At 49.3% G+C, this 20601-nt stretch overlaps 1 protein-coding gene and 1 long non-coding RNA gene across 2 annotated transcripts in view; one reads left to right on the top strand and one right to left on the bottom strand.

The window, feature by feature from the left end:
* Positions 1 to 159: 159 nt before the first annotated feature.
* On the bottom strand, positions 160 to 655 carry LOC144892503 (uncharacterized). The gene is made up of 2 exons (XR_013623707.1): positions 571 to 655; positions 160 to 460 (listed from the first exon to the last, which is right to left on the bottom strand). It is a non-coding gene; the product is annotated as an uncharacterized LOC144892503 (long non-coding RNA).
* Positions 656 to 7113: 6458 nt separating this feature from the next.
* TXNL1 (thioredoxin like 1) overlaps positions 7114 to 20601 on the top strand; it is a 36391-nt gene continuing 22903 nt past the window's right edge. Inside the window, exons 1-5 of the mRNA XM_068119869.2 lie at positions 7114 to 7307; positions 8794 to 8890; positions 9064 to 9240; positions 14991 to 15113; positions 15388 to 15457. Of these exons, the coding sequence (XP_067975970.1) occupies positions 7213 to 7307; positions 8794 to 8890; positions 9064 to 9240; positions 14991 to 15113; positions 15388 to 15457 (562 nt within the window). The 5' untranslated portion in view covers positions 7114 to 7212. The remainder of the gene's footprint in view (positions 7308 to 8793; positions 8891 to 9063; positions 9241 to 14990; positions 15114 to 15387; positions 15458 to 20601) is intronic.

The raw sequence follows: 20601 nt of genomic DNA, 5'->3' as shown, positions 1-20601 counted from the left end.
CCGAGACATTTTCTTGGTTTTTATTTTATTAGTTACAAGCGGAAGAACACAGCCTTGCAGGGCGGTGGAGGGGGGAAAAGCACGTTCACTTTAAACATGTATATACATGTCGGATGTGGGATATATACATGTGGGACATGTGGGATGTACATGTGTGTGTGTGTGTGTGTGTGTGTGTGTGTGTGTGTGTGTGTGTGTGTGTGTGTGTGTGTGTGTGTGTGTGTGTGTGTGTGTGTGTGGTGTGTGTGTGTGTGTGTGTGTGTGTGTGTACACTCAGCTTCCGCAGCCCGATTCAGCAGCCGAGTGAGGTGATGGGAGAACCTGGACAGACTCTGTTTGCCACTGTCTTTTGTTGTGATGTTCAATTAAAGGTTGAAGTTGATGGCGGAGCTCTTTGAAAAATACCTCAAGCCGTAGGTATGTTTCGCCCCAAAGGCAGAGTTTAAACGGGTATGTTGAGCTGAAAAAAAAACAAAGTAGAAAGACAGATCGATGAGCTTTTAGTCAATCTTTGCTCTGAATAATCTTATCCATGTGAATTGCGAGAAATGAGTTTTCACATTTACTTACCTCAATGGCTGCTGTTGAGGGGTCTTCAAAGGTTGGTGAGCATCCCGCCAGAAAGGGGGCGGAGTCGGAGCCACAGGTACCTTTGGTAGTTTTCGTTTCGGAGTGAACATCCGTCCTGAACATGAAAACAGTGCGAGAATCAGCGATGATCTGTTAAAATCAACTCATTAATGATGTCGGGATTGATAAAAACAGCTTTTATCGTCGAGGAGTCAACTCTCAAAAGGGATTGTCTTTACGGTGATGTGTGGAAGGGTGATGTTATTTACCCAACCCTTGTGGGGTATGTAGAGTACGGTAGATCTTCGCTCAGTTCGGTAAGTAAAACTTACCTCACCGATGTTGGGATTTCCTCCAAATTTTTTTATTTAGTGTTGTAAGCAGCATTACCGACTGTTTAAAAAGCGAATCATACATGTTTGTGGTTTATAATATTTTTACTTCCAGTAGAGGCCGTTGCTCCCACGAAAACGCCATGATAAGCTATTTATAAACGTTGACTTGACGTTTGTTCAAGCAGGAAAAACTCCTTGGGGAGGTGGGATATTATTGGTATTGTAGCGGTTGCCGCTGAACATACACAATCGCCTTACACCTGCCGAGGACGCAACCACGGAGCGATCGCTGTGCCGGGCTCGCGCAGACCGCCCGGAGACGCTCAGTCTCGCCTTTCCCGGGCATGCCCGGACTCGCCTTTCCCCGGGCTCGCCCGGCCCGTCCGGCAACACCCAGTCTCGCCGTTCCCGGGCATGTCCAGGCACGCCCGGCCCGTCCGGCGACACCCAGTCTCGCCGTTCCCGGGCATGTCCAGACTCGCCCAGGTCTCCCGGACACGCCCAGTCGCGCCTTTTAAGGGCAAACGCTCCGGCATGAGATATTCGAGTGCTTGTATATAATGCTGCCCGATAAAAGGGCTTTTCAGTTTACCCGAGTTGATTTGATGCAATAAAGAAACTCGGACGAATTCCAGCTTTTTGTCGCGTCCATTCTTTCGATTCGAGTTGGAGCACAGCTCCTTCAGTATTAATATTGTTTTGTAATAACATTCATATTACGCTATTGTTAGTTTTGTTATTCGAAGCGGCCTTGGAAAAACGCCACAATAAAGCTCACTTAATATAGCTATACACCTCAACATGCAACCTATTGAATGCAATGGCGGGGAAACCCGCTCTGGGGAGAACGGCAAAAAAAAAAACCCTGAGGGAGGGGGGCAAATGAATGCGCTACAACCTTCATTATGTAAACTTTCACCATCCTGTCAAGTTTGTTTGAGATTGGATAAGTAACGACAGCATGTATTGGCGTCCAAATTTCATCAGACAGACGGACAGGAAATGGCGTATTGAAGCGCGGTGCTACGCGCGCTACTTGCTTACCAAGAAGGAAGCGGACAACACGGTAAATCAAAAGAGTCTTTATTGAAAGAGCCCTACTGTAGCACTGGAGTGCTCGGGGCTGCGCGCCCGGTGTATATCCCGAGGCCACGCCTACCCCTCGGGCGTGGCCGACGCCGACTTGGTGCGCGGAATGATGCCATTGTAGCGGCTACTGCTGGGTTTTCACAATCGCCTTGCACCTACCAAGGACGCGGAGCGATCACCATGCCGGTCTCGTCCAGGACGCCCGGGCAGGCCCGCGCTCAACTTGCCAGGCCTCGCCCGGGACGCCCGGGCATGCCCGGGCACGCCCGGCCACGCCCGCCCTCGACTTGCCAGGCCGTGGCCAGGACGCCCGGCCACGCCCCCTCTCGCCGTTCCCGGGCAAACGCTCCGGGATAATTTGTGTATATATATTGCTGCCCGATAAACGGGCTTTTGAGATTACCTGAGCTGTTTTGTTTGAATAAAGCAACTCGGACGAATTCCAGCTTTTTGTCGCGTCCATTCTTCCGATCGACGTGGGAGCACGGCTCCTTCACCATCACGCCAGTGAGCTTTCGTGTCCGCCACACGCGCCCCCCCAGAATTCCCATGCACCTGGAGGGTCAGTTTGCGGGGCAAACGGATGACCCGGCCGAAGCGCCCTCTGGAGACTGGCGGCGTCCAGGGTGCAGGGATGCCCGCTGGAATGCCTCCGGCTGCACCCGGCATGGGTGCAGGACCGGGGGGCGGCGTGCCGGCGGAGCTGGGCGGTGCCGGGGGTCCGCCCGCAGGGGGGCGGCCCTGACGCGGGGGCCGAGCCACAGCGGTGGGTGGTCCACGTCAAGGTGGGCTGGCTTGAGGCGGTCCACGGAGACACGGTCAGGAGTACCGCCGATGTCCAAGGTGAAATGTTTCACCCCGGTCTCCAGCACGCGGAAAGGCCCGTCGTACGGGGGCCGCAGCGGTGTCTGGTGGGCGTCGTGCCGGACGAAGACGTACTCCGCGGTGTGAAGCTCCGGGGCGACGTGCGTAGGTGGGTGCCCATGGTGCGCCGTCGGCACCGGGACGAACCTCCGGGCGGTCTCCTACAGCGCGGAGCGCTCCTGCGCCCCGGACCATGGTGCCGTGGGGTCGGGGAGGAACTCGCCCGGCACCCGCAGCGGTTGTCCGAAGACCAACTCCGCCAAGGATGCGCGCAGGTCGTCCTTGGGCGCCGTCCGGAGCCCCAGCAGGACCCAGGGGAGCCTGTCGACCCAGCCGCCGTCGCGGAGGGTGGCCCAGAGCGCGGCCTTCAGTGAGCGGTGGAAGCGCTCGCACAGGCTGTTGGCCTGGGGGTGGTAGGCCATGGTTCGGTGCAGCTGGACCCCGAGCCCCCGCGCGACCGCCCCCCAGAGCTCCGAGGTGAACTGGGGGCCGCGGTCGGATGAGATGTCCGAGGGGGCGCCGAACCGGGCGACCCAGGTGGCGATGAACGCTGGTGCGACGTCCGCCGCCATCGTCGCCGCCAAAGGCACGACCTCCGGCCACCGGGTGGTGCGGTCCACCATTGTGAGGACATGGGTGAAACCCCGCGAGGGGGGCAGAGGTCCCACCAGGTCCACGTGAACATGGTCGAACCTACGTTCCGGCACCGTAAACGGGGCCAATGGGGCCTGGGTGTGTCGGTGCACCTTCGCGCACTGGCACACGAGGCACGTCCTGGTCCAGCCGCGGACGGCCTTCCGGAGGCCATGCCAGACAAACATGTCGGCGACCAACCTCTGGGAGGCCTTCGTGCCCGGGTGGGACAGGCCGTGGATGGCGTCAAAAACCCGGCGCTGCCAGCCCGCGGGCATGATGGGGCGAGGCCGCCCGAGGGAGACGTCGCACAAGAGGGCCGTGCCCGCGCCGTCGAATGGCACCTCGGTGACGCGGAGGCCCGTGACGGCGGTCCGCAAGGCCTGGACATCGGGGTTGGCAGTCTGGTCCGCCGCCATCCGGGCATAGTCGATCCCGAGGTGGACCGCGTGGGCGACGGACCGGGAAAGGCAATCCGAGCAACGTGACGTGCCGGATGTCCGTCGTGTACTCGGACACGGCCGAGAGGTGACGCTGCTGCCGGGCCGACCATGGCTCGGCGACCTTGGCCATCGCGAAGACCAGGGGCTTGTGGTCGACAAAGGCCGTGAACGAACGGCCCTCGAGCAGATGGCGGAAGTGCCAGACCGCCAGGTGGAGCCCGACTCGCGGTCGAAGGTGCTGTACCGGCGTTCGTGCGGGCGAAGCTGCCGGCTGAAAAACGCCAGCGGTTGCCAAGCACCACGCACCCATTGCTCATGCACCGCGCCCACCGCGTAGTCCGACGCGTCGGTGGTGAGGGCGATCGGTGCATCGAGCGCCGGGTGCACGAGCATGGTGGCGGTAGCCAAGGCGAGCTTCGCGCCCGCGAACGCCGCGTCCATCTGCTCGGTCCAAACAATGTCACCTTTGCCCGGCTTCCCCCGGAGGGCCTCGTGCAGGGGGCGCAGGAGCTGGGCGACGCGGGGCAGGAAACGGTGGTAAAAGTTTACCATGCCCAGGAACTCCTGGAGCACCCTGATCGTGCAGGGGCGCGGAAACCCCTTGACCACCTCCACCTTTTCCGGTAAGGGGGTGGCCCCGTGCCTGGTGACGCGGTGCCCCAAAAATCGATTTCGGCGATGCTGAAGCAGGGTTTACGATCAGGCCATGCTGGCCCAGGCGTTCGAAGAGCGTGCGGAGGTGGCGGAGGTGCTTTTCGTGGGACGCGCTTGCGACGAGGATGTCGTCCATGTAGACGTAAACGCAATCCAAGTCGCGCAAGACGCTGTCCATCAACCGTTGGAACGCCTGAGCCGCATTCTTCAACCCGAAGGGCATCCGAAGAAACTCGAAGAGGCCGAATGGTGTAATGACGGCCGTCTTCGGTATGTCCTCCGGCCTGACAGGGATCTGGTGGTATCCGCGGATGACGTCCACCTTAGAAAAGAAGGACATTTTCGCCAACCGGGCGGAAAAGTCCTGAATGTGAGGGACGGGGTAGCGGTCGGGGGTGGTGGCATCGTTGAGGCGGCGATAGTCTCCGCACGCCCGCCATCCCCCGCCGGGCTTCGGCACGATGTGCAGTGGCGACGCCCAAGCACTCTTGGAGCGCCGTACGATGCCCAGCCGCTCCAGCGTCGCGAACTCTGCCTTTGCCACCGCGAGCTTCGTTGGCTCGAGGTGGCGTGCCCGGGCATAGACCGGTGGCCCGATGGTGGGGATGTGATGTTCCACCCCGTGCTTGACGGCCACCGCCGAGAATGTGGGCCGCGTGAGGGCCGGGAAGCTGGCGAGGAGGCGGGTGAACTCGTCCGCTGCAGGAAGCGAACAGACCAACCTCGCCGGGACCGAACCGCTCAGCAAGCCGCTTGGCGAGCCGCTCGGTGAGCCGCTCAGGGAGCTGCCCAATGAACTGCTCAGTGCGCAAGCAAGCGAGCTGAACGTATCGGCCTGGACGAGGCGTCTGTGCTTCACGTCCACCAACAATCCATTTGCACATAGGAAGTCCGCACCGAGCAATGCCATGGGCACGCTGGCGGTTACGAACGTCCATTGAAAGCGTTGCCTTCCGAAGCGCAGGGAGAGGCAGCACTTCCCAAATGTGCGTATGGGTGTACCGTTGGCTGCAAGCAACGCGGGGCCCCGGCCCGCGGTTCGCTTGTCGGACGTGGAGGCGGGGATAACGCTCACCTGTGCGCCTGTGTCGCAGAGGAAGCGATGCCCGGACAAGGTGTCCGTGACAAAAAGGAGGCTGCCGGAATGGCCGACGCTCAGGGCCGCTACCGAGCGCCGGCTTGGCAGTTTCCCGACTTGCCAAACGAGCACGGCGGGCAACAATTCCTAGCCTTGTGGCCAAACCTGGCGTGGAAACGGCACCAGGTATGCGGCGGAGGCGGAGGCCACGGTTTTCGCGGTGGTGGTGGGTGGGGCGTGGCGGCGCCCACGAGGTGTGCATCGGCATCAGCCTCGGGATCCGCGATGGCCGCACCAACTCTCGCCCGCGTGTCACAAGCCGCGAAAAACTTGTCGGCCTCGACGGCCAGAGCGCGGGGTTCCTTTATTTTGGAACCGGCCAACGCGAGGCGTACCTGTGCCGGTAGCTGGCGTAGAAAGAGCGCCCGGAATAAAAAATCCGGGGCTTTGTCACCCAGCAACGACAGCATGTAATCCATCCGCACCGATGGTCGTGTGTCGCCAAGTTCGGGAAGGTCCAGGAGGCGGTCGGCCCGCTCGCACTCCGTGAGGCCGAACGTGGCGATGAGGAGACGCTTGAGCGCCTTGTACCTGTGGTCGGCCGGTGGGTTCCGCAGGACGGACACGACTCGGGCGGCTGTGCCGGGCCCGAGGGCGGCGATGACGTGATAACGCGTCTCATCCGCCGTTACGCCTCAAAATTGGAACTGTGCCTCGGCCTGCACGAACCATACCTCGGCCTGAGCTTCCCAAAACTCAGCGAGCTTCACCGCTACCGCGTTGTTTGACATTGGCGCGTTCTGTTGGTCAGCGGTGGCTAAACCAGCGTCGAGGTCACCAGTGAAGTGCGGTGCTATGCGCACGACTTGTTTGCCAAGAAGATAAGCAACAACGCGGGTAACCAAAAAGAGTCTTTATTCCAAAGCTCAACTATAGCACTGAGGTGCTCGGGGCTGCGCGCCCCGTGTATATCCCGAGGCCACGCCTACCCCTCGGGCGTGGCCGACACCCTCTTGGTGCGCGGAATGATGTCACCGCGGCAGCGAGCCATCGTGTCCGCCACAATGGCACTGTTTCCATGGAGACCGCCATGTTGTTAAGCGGTGCCGGGCACTCCGTTCCGTTGGAGTGCTTGCTTGAGCGCTTTGAATCAACCAAGCCGTCTGGTTAGAGATAGCAAGCTGTTTGTAAACATAACACCCCTGGTGACCTGATACAAGGCTACAGGCTCAGATCACTGATTTAAATATAACTGGATCACTGGTTTGCTGAAAAAAACTGAAGTCACTGGCCGCCATCTTGGTACTCACAACAACATGAAAAGCCCGAAAAATAAAAACTCTGCTTATCTTTGATATCTTTTTCCAGGTTGTTTACTATGGAACCTTTGGTTGGTAGTGAGTCCCAATATGGCAATATAGCGAAAACGCCATTTAACCTAAACGGAAGAAGAAGAAGAATCGTACTGATATACGTTTGCGGCACAGTCGTAGAACGGCATGACGAGTCGTGAAACGTTGTGAAACTTCATCCAAAGCAGGGCGCAATGAGCGTGAAAACGTTATCAGATGATAGTGAGTTCCAGCCAGAACTCGCAAATTCCGGCTCTCGGCTTGTTGTCGTGGCTTTTGTGGCAAGCTGGTGAGCTGAGCAACCGCGTCCGTCGGAAACGGTATCGATACAGGCCCGGAATACATTTAAACTTGTGTGTTCAGCTTATCGGGCCTAAGGCTAAGGTGTTGGTTGCCTCGTTTTCTTCAGGTTTTGTGTCGTCCGATCTGGCTTCATCGGTATTGGCTTTCGGATATTTTTCCATGAATTTGTTTATTGTTTATGAATACTGATCTGAAACAACGATTACATTGAGCATTTTGTGTCGGAAGAGGCTACCTTGCCCTGTTTTTCTTGGGGGAGGGGGGTTGCCCGGTGGGGGGAAGGGAGGGGCGGTTGCCCGGTGGGGGGAAGGGTGGGGCGTGTTGACATGGGAGGGGGTGAAGGTTTGTTGCCCTGGCAGAGGGGAAGGGGGGGGGGGAGGTGTGTGAAGGTTTGTTGCCCTGGCAGAGGGGGGGGGGGGGGGAGGTGTGTGAAGGTTTGTTGCCCTGGCAGAGGGGGGGGGGGGGGGAGGTGTGTGAAGGTTTGTTGCCTTGGCAGAGGGGGGGGGGGGGGGGGTTGAAGGTTTGTAGCTTACGATTTTTGGTTTTTCATTGATTCGTGAAATGGCCTGATCGGATCATGCAGCGGTAGCGCACTTACATCTGAGCTGTTTAATCTGGATTCGATTCTCGACCCGAATATGAACTGTGGGATTGGTTCTCAGAAGGATGTTAAGCTGGGCGTCTCGTCTGCTAGCATTATTTGATGAATGTTACCTTTACGAAGGATGGGTGAGTTATCACCGGCACCCTGAGCAAATTACAAATTCCTACCACTTTCAGTCAAACGTGAGGCCTGTCCAACTGGTTCGTGAAAGTTTGGAGACAAAAACCCTCCTTGACTGATACTCGAATCGCATGGGAATAATTAATAGTACTGCTCGTCAATAGTACCGTAGTAGTAATTGATTAGTGAATTGGCTTTTGGTACAAATATTGACTCTGCCACCAACAGTGGATGGAGGTTATACCCTGTTTGTCTGTATGTCTGTGAGCAGGATATCTCAAAAGTTATGGACGGATTCAGACGAAACTTGGTGGACAGGTTGGGTGTGTGATGAGGATTCTGGTGAAGATCTGTATCTTGATACATGAAATTTTTTGAGCGATTCTTCACCATTTAGAGATGGGGCCAAAATGATGTGCAGCACATCTCAAAAAAGTTACGGATGGATTATTACAAAATGTGGTTGTGTGAGTTGGGTAGGTTACAAGAACGAGCTGATTAGATTTTGGTTCAGGTCCGGATCGAGATCCTGCCTGTCGGTGAGATCCAAAATGTAAACTTTTCAGCCTGGCGGAGGGATGCGCTCTTCCGACTGCCATTCTAGTTTTGTTCAGATTTTATGCCATTTTTTGGACGAGTGTTTGTTTAGATTTCTGCCGTAACATGATCTTTAAATCTGCTGTAGAAATGACAGCGTGAGGACTGTACTATAAATTCCTGAAATCTTTGTGCTTTTTGTGTGTATCAGGAACTCCCAGTGCCAGCAATTGTTGCCATTTATCGGACAACTTAGTACCAAGTACCCAAGAGCCGTCTTCCTGGAGGTGGATGTGGAGCAGTGTCAGGTAGTGTAGTTTATAAAATGAATGGTCCGTTTGATCGAGTTAATTATTGAAGAAGATTGTCCTGATGGTTTGAGTAAGTGTTGCTGTGGAATTCTGAGTCTCATACCCCGACTTCTGGTAATCCTTGAACTCTCATCGACCCCATCTTGCTTCCTTTCCCTCTGCGATTTCAGACTGTGGCATCTCGCCATGGGGTGGCTAGCACATTACCATCTTTCCTGTTCTTTCGGAACAAGGTTCGTCTAGACCAACTACAGACAGCTGAACCCGGTGCACTCGAGGAGAAGGTAAAGCAACATCTCGAGAGTGATGGTGGATCTGATGGAGATGGAGACATTCCCAGAGGCTATGTAAGTTTACAGCTACTACTGAGTTTACTCCTTATTCCTTTCTGTTGAACTTTGGAAACCTTCCCATTTCCAGTCTCACCTTCCTTTTCTTTATCCTGTCGGTAGACTTATGAAGGGGTGGCCCGGACACGCCATTGGTTCAATACAACATAAATCGTCAAGAAATCTACCAAGATAAAACTTGTAAACCTATAAATTACCGAACAATCAACTGCGGAGAATTTCTCATCCATTAATACTCCTTAAACTTTGGGACATCATCACTGAACCAGAAAAATGAGACCCAAAAGTGCTCTTTTGTCATTCTTATTCTTATTCTTATCTTGTGCTACACTAACTCAAAATTGGTTTCAGCTACGAACTTGGTTTAACCACGAATTCACGGCATTTTATAATGGAAAGGTGAAAACTGATTGGAATTTTAATACCGTAAAACTTCGACTATAACACGCCCCTGTGTATAACTCGCACCCCAACTTGGACTTTTGTCACGGTGTAAAAATCCATAGACCTACAGTGCATTCAGAAAGTTTTCAGACCCTTTCACTTTTTTCACATTTTGTTATGTTGCAGCCTTATGCTGAAATCGTTTAAATTCATTTTTTCCCTCATCAATCTACACTCAATACCCCATAATGACAAAGAGAAAACAGGATTTTATAAAGTTTTGCAAATTTATTAAAAATATAAAACTGAAATATCACATTTACATAAGTATTCAGACCCTTTGCTATGACACTTGAAATTTAGCTCAGGTGCCTCCCATTTCTCTCGATAATCTTTGAGATGTTTCTACACCTTGATTGGAGTCCACCTGTGGTAAATTCAATTGATTGGACATAATTTGGAAAGGCACACACCTGTCTATATAAGGTCTCACAGCTGACAATGCATATCAGAGCAAAAACCAAGCCATGAGGTCGAAGGAATTGCCTGCAGAGCTCAGAGAGAGGATTGTGTCGAGGCACAGATTTGGGGAAGCCTACAAAAAAAATCTCTACTGCATTGAAGGTTCCCAAGAACACTTGGAACAACCAGGACTCTTCCTAGAGCTGGCCGCCCGGCCAAACTGAGCAATCGGGGGAGAAGGGTAATAGAGGTGACCAAGAACCTGATGGTCACTCTGGCTGGGCTCCAGAGATCCTGTGTTTAGATGGGAGAAACTTCCAGAAGGACAACCATCACTGCAACACTCCACCGATCTGGGCTTTATGGCAGAGTGGCCAGACGGAAGCCTCTCCTCAGTGAAATTCACATGGAAGCCCACAGAATCTTGTTTCTCACAGTCTGAGAGTCCTTTAGGTGCTTTTTTACAAACTCAAAGCGGGCTTTCATGTGTCTTTCACTGAGGAGAGGCTTCCGTCTGGCCACTCTGCCATAAAGCCCAGATCAGTGGAGTGTTGCAGTGATGGTTGTTCTGGAAGTTTCTCCCATCCCCACACAGGATCTCTGGAGCTCAGCCAGAGTGACCATCGGGTTCCTGGTCACCTCTCTTACCAAGGCCCTTCTCCCCCGATTGCTCAGTTTGGCCGGGCGGCCAGCTCTAGGAAGAGTCCTGGTTGTTCCAAACTTCTTCCATTTACGAATTATGGAGGCCATTGGAGGCCAATTATGGAGGCTCTTGGGAACCTTCAATTCAGCAGAATTATTTTTTTGTAGGCCTCCCCAAATCTGTGCCCGACACAATCCTGTCTCTGAGCTCTGCAGGCAATTCCTTCGACCTCATGGCTTGGTTTTTGCTCTGATATGCATTGTCAGCTGTGAGACCTTATATAGACAGGTGTGTGCCTTTCCAAATCATGTCCAATCAATTGAATTTACCACAGGTGGACTCCAATCAAGGTGTAGAAACATCTCAAAGATGATCAAGAGAAATGGGAGGCACCTTAGCTAAATTTCAAATGTCATAGCAAAGGGTATGAATACTTATGTCAATGTGATATATCAGTTTTTTCTTTTTAATAAATTTGCAAAACTTTCTAAAATCCTGTTTTCTCTTTGTCATTATGGGGTATTGAGTGTAGATTGATGAAGGAAAAAAAAGAATTTAAACGATTTCAGCATAAGGCTGCAACACAAGCAAATGTGAAAAAAGTGAATGGGTCTGAATACTTTCTGAATGCACTGTATATATAATGCGCACCCCCATTTAAGCACTCAAATTTAAAAAAAATCGACGTAAAACATGTTTTTCACATCTGTCAAAAACGGCAAAGTCCATCTCAACCACGACTGTCGGCCACGATTTCGTAATAGTTGAACAGAGCAGCGCTAATGAAAGACTATCACGGCGGGTCAATTACCTAAATTTACGACAGTCGTAAATCATATCAATCACGATGTTCAGTTTATTAAATTCAGTTGCATACAGTTCAATATTAAATAAACGGCCTAAGTCAGATAGCAATCCAACGAAGCAACCCATAGCCTATTGTCGGACGACAATCACGTGATACTCAAGTTTCTGATAATTGTCTATATTTTATTATAAAACCCAAGTGTTCTTTAACAGCTTCAGTCAGTTGTTCATAAGATTTACCAGCAACTCCTATTTCCATTAGTTTTCTTACCGTAATTAACCTGGTGTTGTAGCCTGGTGTTGGTTTAGCGGTTAGGGTGCCGGCTTGGGGATCCTAGTATCCTGGGTTTGAATCCCGGTCGATCGCTGAATTAACACCAGGGGGGGTTGACTCAGCCTGTCATCCTTCCGAGGTCGGCAAATTGAGTACCAGCTTGCTGGGATGAATGATCACGGTGTGTACCCCGGTTTAGAATAGGTACACCGCATCCCTGCGCATCGTAAGAGGCGACTAAGGGTTGGCGTCAGGAAGGGCATCCGGCCATTAAAAACATTGCCTCAAACAGGGAGCCATGATTGTCATGGGGCCCGCAAGGCTAACCCCCGCTCTTGCGGGGAAAATGGCCTTAAAACGATCATTCATTCATTCATTCATTCAATTAACCATGAGTTCTCGACGACGATCATACACCGCGGCTCAAAAACTAAACATTGTTCGATACGCTGAAGATCACGGAAACAGAGGTGCTGGGTGGGAATTCGATGGAATATCTGAGGTGAACATCAGACTATGGAGGCGATAGAAGGAGTGTCTGCAGTCGCTCCCACGAAGCAAAATGGCTGAACGGGGTCATGCGGCCACCCATCCCGAGCTCGAGGTCAAACTGCTAGATTGGGTCAGAGATCGTCGGCGGCAAGGTGGTGCGTGTGCAACACGCACGACACATGTGCAACAAGGTGGTGGTGCATTTCAGAGGTGCGTGTGAAAGCCGTCATACTTGCGAAGATGCTGCCAAACATGGTCACCTTCAAGGCGTCACGTGGATAGGGAGATCGTTTTATGAGTTGTACATAATTACAACTCACAAAATAATCAAACAATATTTTTTATTTCCAACGTCCATTCAATTACCGGTATAATTATTTTCATTCGTAGAATAACTTTAGAACTTGCCAGACATTAAAAAAAACACTTGATAGAACACTGGTTTCCTTACTTACTTCATTATTGAGGACTTACAGATTATATATTCTATATTAAACATTTAGCTATTCTTTGTTGTTCTTCTCTGAGTATTGCCACTTCCGTTTTTGAAGACGTCCTCGACGATCGTTTCCATCTGAAAAAAAACTTACAAAAAAATTGGACCTATGTGTAATATGCACCTTTAACTTTAAAAAGATTTTTGGGTAAAAAAAAAAGAGTGCTCATTATAGTCGAAGTTTTACGGTCGGTTAAAATGATTCCACGAAAATATGCAAAACTGCATTCCTTACCAAAGGAATATGAAGGGAACAGAGAGGTGGGCGAGACGACTGTCAATCAGCCTGATGGGGGCGGGGCCTCCAGATACATTTGCTCAAGGGACAATCAGATTTGTATGAATGTGTTTAACGGTGGATTATTATCAGGAAGTTGGTAGACTACCTATCCTATGTTTTCTGGGTTGCTCTTGGGATGTGGATCGGCCGTCTCTATGCTGCTGCCCTGTTCGTGCAGTGCAGGCACTGGGCCAATCGACGGCATCAACGCACCGACATATTTCTATAAAGTGTGTATTGTCGGGTTAAGACCCCAAGAGGGACGAATGACCAAAACGAGCTTTACTCCGATGCGTATTCCCAACTTGACGGTATTATCTTTTCGTGCGCGCAGGAAGGTTCGAGGCCTCATCTGAGCAGACCACACGCAGGAGTTAATCCGAAACCACAAACACAAAGACGGGACAGCAAATTCCACAATACCAGGAAAGTAAAATTCGACAAATAATGATTTAATGAAAATAAATGCAAATAACAATGAAAGGTGAGGTAAAAACAAAAATTCCTAATTGAGACGTCTCCATTCAGACTCGGATACAACTAAAGGGAAAACGAAAGTAAGGCACGGAGTGAGCTCTTCGACGTCCAGAGGAAACATGACGCGGACTCAGTCCACTGCCGACGTCGATCCTGTGCCTTGTAGTTCCGACTGTTCTGAACTGCTGTTTGTCACCAGCCCTTTCCCAAGAGCGCACACGAACCAAAGCCCACACGCCCGCGTCCAAGCCGAAACAAGGAGGAAATGCAACTACCTCCAACCAGCGCCAGGACAGACAGACAGACAGACAGACAGACAGACAGAGAGACAGAGACAGACAAAATCGCGAGACCTCGTTTTTTCCTGCTCTCCCGAATGTTTCACAATGACGTCACACTCTCTATCCAATCACCGAGCACTACTCAATCGCGAAGGCCAGGGCAAGGCCTCCCCATTACGATTCATCAGGGAAAGGAGTCTAATCTCTTTTCGGGAATGTTCGGATGACGTCGAAGGCCGTGAGACTGGACTTGACTGAAACGATCGGCAAATATGCCGGGTTTGTCGGGCTTGGCGGCGCTGTGAGCGACTGAGTCCATTTGTTATAGTTGTTGTAATGGCAGCCCTTTTTGACGCATTAACAACGAAGGGAAAAATCACAGGACAATTACACACTGGGGTTTATTCTTAAGTCCTACCTAATTAGCATAGCTCCACCCCTTGTATGGAGACACATATACGATCTTACCGGGACATTCGACACTACTTAGATACATTCTTAGTGGGTTCTTCTTCGCGACACTAGGAGCATGCTAATTTATGCAATTCTATCTTGACTACGGTATTTCATTGTTTACCCACACAGATGTAACTGTATTATGCAGAATGTTAGATCGTCTATAAAGTAAGTACATTACCATTACCATGTGAGCACGTCTATGAAGCTTGTACTACATTTGTAAATCATTCATAGAATAAAGTTAGCTCTTGTCACATACTCTTAGCAGAACACTTTCAGCAAAGATTGTACTCGACTTAAAATTCCACTTCTGTGTCCAAATCATTCCACCCAAAATGAGGGAGGGGGGAGGTGGAATGCTCGTGTTTAATACAACACAAATCCTAACAAAAAAAAAATCCGTGCCATAAAAATGAAATTCTCCAGCATGTAAGGTATACCGTATCCCTGCGCATCGTAAGAGGCGACTAAGGGTTGGTGTCAGGATGGGCATCCGGCCATAAAAACATTGCCTCAAACAGGGAACCATGATTGTCATGGGGCCCGCAAGGCTAACCCCCACTCTAGTGGGGAAAATGGCCTTAAAACGATCATTCATTCATATTCATTTATTCATTCATTCATTCATTGTAAGGCTGTGTACCTGTTTTCTCTATCCTGATCATGTGAACCTTTGTTCTCTCCACTATCAGATGGACCTAGGAACGTTCATTTATAAGTCTGGCTGTGAGTGCCTCAATGAGAGTGATGAACATGGTTTTGAAAACTGCTTGCAGAAGGATTCCACCTTTCTGGAGTCAGACTGTGATGAGCAGGTGAGTTGGTTTGAGGTAGCGAGTGAGCGAGAGAGGGTTACTTATTGGAGTGCATTCACTGTGCCTCCTTTAAAATGTTTCCATAACTTTATTAAACTTGACTCGGTTAATCAGAAAGAATCTCTTTGGTTATGTAGATTTTCTGTTCAACAGGGACAACCTTCTCCCACTACTGATGAGCTCTATAAGCCAAATGCAACACTCAAACAACCCAGCCGTTCCTTCTCACTAAAGCCTCTGATTTTAACTCGAGTTGTTTTGTTCGCTTCTGCAGCTCATCGTGTCTATAGCCTTCACACAGCCTGTGAAGTTGTACTCCCTCAAACTGCTTGGCCCAGACAATGGTAAGTCTGATTACATGGATGTTCAAAACTCTTGTGCTTCATCTTTATGGGTTTAGTTTGCATCAGGATGAGGTTGATGAGTCACGCAGGGAGATTGTACATTTTAAAAAGGTCTTTGGTGTTTAGGTTTTTCAAGGTTCAGACTGCTGATAAAAGAGGCCTTTGTCCTTGGATTAAAATACCAAACGAATCTACTTTTCTGAGCAGCATTTGTACTTGTTTGGACAGTCTAACTTGGGTTTTAGGAATAATGTTAGCATAATATGAACAGCTTTCACTGAACATATTTCATTACTGCAGATAGGATAGCTGGGTTACGATCCTGTTTGAATATGTGATATATTCCACAAGGCAGCCTGTCCTAGTCAAATATATTTGCAGCGTTATCAATAGCACTGATCTGTATGTATAATAATAATGCGCTTCTTTGTGCGTATGTCTGTGTGTAACATTCCGTTCAACACATTGGTTGGACAGCTTGCCTGACTCCACCCATAATTTCAACCTGACGAAACATCATATGGCTGCCATTTTTGTGATATGTGAATCCAGACATTTTTTTCGTATTCGCAATCATCATGCCCTCCCTACAAATTTTCCCTTCAGTGTAAAACTATCAAAGCGCCTGATTGCCAAGGCACATTGCCAAAATTCAAAAAAAGGATCATCAAATATCGTGATACGTTGGAGCCGATAAGCATCATTGGCCTTGTGAAGTTCACAGTACATATAGGCCTCAGCGATCGAGGCGCGGTCTGTTATCTTGTGCACCGCCCATAACTCTGGAAATCTCTGAAGCACGGCTTCTTCCGCAGGTCCGTGCTATTATTTCCGACTATTTTATCAAAAACGACCCGACCAGGGACCATAAAACCCATGCCACTATAAAGGTCTTGGTAAATAATGACGGATGTTTTTTTTTTCATGATGTCGCAAGAATCCCGAAGGTCATCAGACATTTAACAATGTGTGTTAACATTAATTTAACAATGCATTAGGAAGTGCATGTTATTAATGTGTTATTAATGTTAATGTGTTAACAACAATGCATTAGGAAGGGGTTTCCTGGCCCAAATAAGCTGCTCAAGGTCACTTGAGAGTTGCAATTCCATGGGATTTCCACGTATCTTATGGGATTGTGAGTTAGACAGGTTACTGTGATGGCCCATGAATTGTAGGACTTTGTAGGACCCATGAACCAAAGAAGAGTCAGAGTTTGGAAGGGGATGTTGAGGCTTGAGGAGTCGGGGGGGGGGGGGGCGGTAGGGTGCACACGGTGCCCCCATATGAGCATATTGCCCTGTCCCTGTTTTTATTTTGTTCCAATCATTAAAATAATAGTCCTAGTCAATTTTTATGAAAATTGGACTCTATTTATGTGTCCCACCATTCACTTGAATATTTCCACAAAAATGGCCATAAGCCGCCATTATAACAATATTATGGTAAATAGGCTGTCTTTAATTCCAGCACTAGTATCATTATTTGTTGTTTTTTCTTGAGAGTTCAATGTGAATTGATTTACCTGTGTAAAGTTGTAAATAGAAATGCCAGGGATGAAATGTCCAGACAGTTGCCATGGAAACTGCTGCTAGATTTGGGCTATTTTTAGACATGCACAGTCTAGACATTGTCTAGACATAACAATGCAGTCACAATATGAGCTGATTGACTGATCTGCTCTATAGCAAGTATATGCATTATGCAGGAACTGATCCTGATGTAGCTGACATGTTTGCCTTTGGCCTGTCATGACACAGATGCTATTACCCAGTTGTAGATATTGACACACATTTGTGATACGTTTGTGTGCGCTGCCAGAATTACTAGCAGAGAGGAAATATTATGGAGGAGGATAAATCATCACAAGATGCTGGTGTTCTTGATATCTGCTCAACTGATGAACTCCAGCATGAATCTACGCCAGGCTCGCCAGCAACTGCAGCAGTAGCTAGTAGAATGAAAACAAGAAACTCTTCTGAGATATTTGCACTAGGTTAATCGATCACGGACGTTGATTCAGAAATAACTGGATCTCGCTTGCCTACAGCACTACAGGTCCTTCGGTGTCTGATATTCCATATACAGGATGGATATTCTACCAACAAAACCAAGTGGGATTGTTCCAAGCTGGTGCTTGCAAAGATTCAGCCTTTTTATGAGAAAGCAAACGTTCCTTTGATATGTGATTGCAAAGCATGTGAAAAGATCTTGAAGCTGCACGATGAGAACTCCAAACTAAGACAAATCCCCAAAAGTCGCCGTGACATGCCAACTGTTTTGAGCAAAGTCCATGAACATGAGCAGGATCTTTCCAAAACATTCCCACTCTGGCCGCTTGATGCTGAAGAGAAAATGAAAACTCCCGAGGACATCAAATTCCTGCAGTCCATGAAGACAGGTCGTATTGCTAGCTTTGGAGGTTTTGACGCTTCCCTCGCGAAACAGAAACAGAGATCAGAACAATGCAAGCTTCTGGACAGACGAAGGCAAGAAAAGGCAGAAGCTGAGATGGCGGAGTTGACTGCTACAGCAACATTTGAGAGCAGTTCTGATACTGATCCTGGTGATACCGAGGATGGAGTGGATCTCTTGCCAGGAACCTCTATGGATACACATCCGAGAAGAAAGCACAGACGAGTGGTACATTCTGGGACAGAGAGGCTTTCATACCTCATAACATCATGAAATCCCCCAAAATGGTTGCACTTGCTACCAGAATGAAGATGACTCCATCACAACAGGCTGCTTTCACTGAGGCATTCGTCCAGGAAGCTGGAGGGGATGTGTCCAAAGTATATACATCGTATGCTGTTGCTGATAAATCCAGACGAGAAATCGGAAAGCAAATAGCTGAAAGTTACCAGGAGAAGTGGGATGTTCCACAGTTTGCTTCTCTTCACTGGGATGGCAAGCTGCTTCCCTCGCTCACAAATAAATATGAAAATGAGGAGCGGCTGACTGTGGCGGTTGGAGATGTGACAGACATCAAGGTTCTTGGTGTGCCTGCTTACAAACCTGGAACTAATAAAAAATCTGGAGAAATCATTTCAAAGCTCACATTTGATTTGCTGTGCAGTTGGAACTGCACAGACTCCATTTGCAATATGGTGTTTGATACGACCGCTAGCAACACAGGGCATGTGTCCGCAGCATGCATTCAGATACAGGAAACCCTAGAACGTCCACTTTTGTGGTCTGGTTGTCGGCATCACATAGGAGAAGTCATTCTTACGCACGTGTTTGAGGATCTCAAGATCGAGACATCCAGGTCTCCAGATGTCATGCTGTTCACTCGTCTCAGGAAAAATTGGAACTTGGTTCCCCATGAGAGCGATCAGCCACTGCACCGAATACAGTTAGCGTCATTTCCCGAGGAAGGTAAAGATCTAATTGATGAATGGCGTGCAGAAACCTTGCAACTCGTGACATCACAAGTTGACCAGAAACGGGACGACTACAAAGAATTTCTACAGCTGTGTGCAGTCTATCTCGATCCTGACTACCCTACTACAACATTTCGGCGTCCTGGTGCCTTACACGAAGCTAGGTGGATGGCGAAATTGATCTACTGTTTGAAAATCTGCCTGTTTGAGACACAAATCCAGGATCTCCCATCTGGAACAATAACAGCCAAGCACCAGGGAAAGAAGCTCACAGAATTCGTCACCTTTGCAACACTCGTCTATTCCACTTGGTGGATGCAATGCTCCATCAGTGTAGATGCGCCCTGGAATGACCTCCTCCTGTACAAGAAGCTGCTACGGGATCAGGAACTCAACACCATAGTGGCCAGTAGCACACTGAAGGCGTTCAGTCGACACCTGTGGTACCTTACCGGAGAGCTAATACCACTGGCACTATTCAGCAGTAACACCCCAGCTCATGAGTGTCACCTACTTGCAGACCAACTGCTCCAAAAAAAGACCTGACACACCGTGCCAGCTTCCTGAGAATCGTTTCGGAACAGGCTTCGGCAAACCAAGGTTCCCAACAGAAGTCGATCTCGGCTCAAAACTTGCTGACTTTGTCACCGAAGATTCATGGTTTTTCTTCCATGTTCTGAAGCTGGAAGCAGGGTTCCTGTCCCTGGATGTTTCCGAGTGGCCTGAATCAGAATTCTACAAGAATGCCTTGATCAATGTTGGAGCAATCGATGTAGTGAATGATTCAGCAGAACGAGGCGTGAAGCTGAGCTCCGAATTCTTGGCCGCTGCTCGCGGTGAAGAGCACTATCAGAATGTTCTCCAAGTTGTTGAAGAGAACAGAAATATGAGGCCCAATCTGAGAAAAAGGACAACTGAACCAGATGATAAAAGTCAGGGACAATAAAGACATTAAACCACCTTTAGACATTAAACCACCATTAAACCACATTAAACCACCAACCACCCTGGTGTTGGGCTAGCGTCTAGGGTGCTGGCTTAGGATCCTGGGTTCGAATCCCGGTCGATCGCTGAATTAACGCCAGGGGGGTTGACTCAGCCTGTCATCCTTCCGAGGTCGGCTAATTGAGTACCAGTTCACTGGTAATTCCCTGTTTGTCGTTAAAGGCGGCAAAAAGGGTTAGCGTCAGGAAGGGCATCCGGCCGTAAAACATTGCTTCAAAAAGGGGACCAAAAAACAACAACAACCACGGTTCCCAAAAAAAGCCAACCCCCGCTTTGCGGGGAAAATTGCCTCTAAAAAAAAAAAAAAAAAAAAAATCAAGACTGTTGGACCAAAAGTCATAAGCAGCTGATTCATGAGTTTGTTGCCTTTCTGTTTTGTGTATGTTAGCCAAATTGGCCATTATGTTCAATTAATACATTGTTGAATACATGTGTGAACTTGTGAAGGAATATAAAATGTACTTTATATCAATATCTGAACTATGTCTGTCATGCATTAATATTTTCTGTCGATGTTTGCTAACAAAATAAATCCCTACATGTGTCCTTTGTATGTATACCACCTATTTCTGTAAGCGTTTATTGCCGTTTATTTGTTTTTGCCAGTGAATATTCAAAGCAGTGGTGGGACACATAAATAGTTTCCAATCTTCTTGAAAGTTTGCCTGGCTTTCTTATTTTGGGATAGGAATACAATGAGACCAGGGACAGATTGATTCTATAAATATATATTTTTAAAGGGGCACCGTGTGC

The sequence above is a fragment of the Myxine glutinosa genome, chromosome 6 (genome assembly GCF_964187855.1).
Source record: "Myxine glutinosa chromosome 6, kmMyxGlut1.1, whole genome shotgun sequence".
NCBI lineage: Eukaryota > Metazoa > Chordata > Myxini > Myxiniformes > Myxinidae > Myxine > Myxine glutinosa.
The sequence above is the reverse complement of the archived record's forward strand: the minus strand, read 5'-3'. Positions and strand labels throughout refer to the sequence as shown.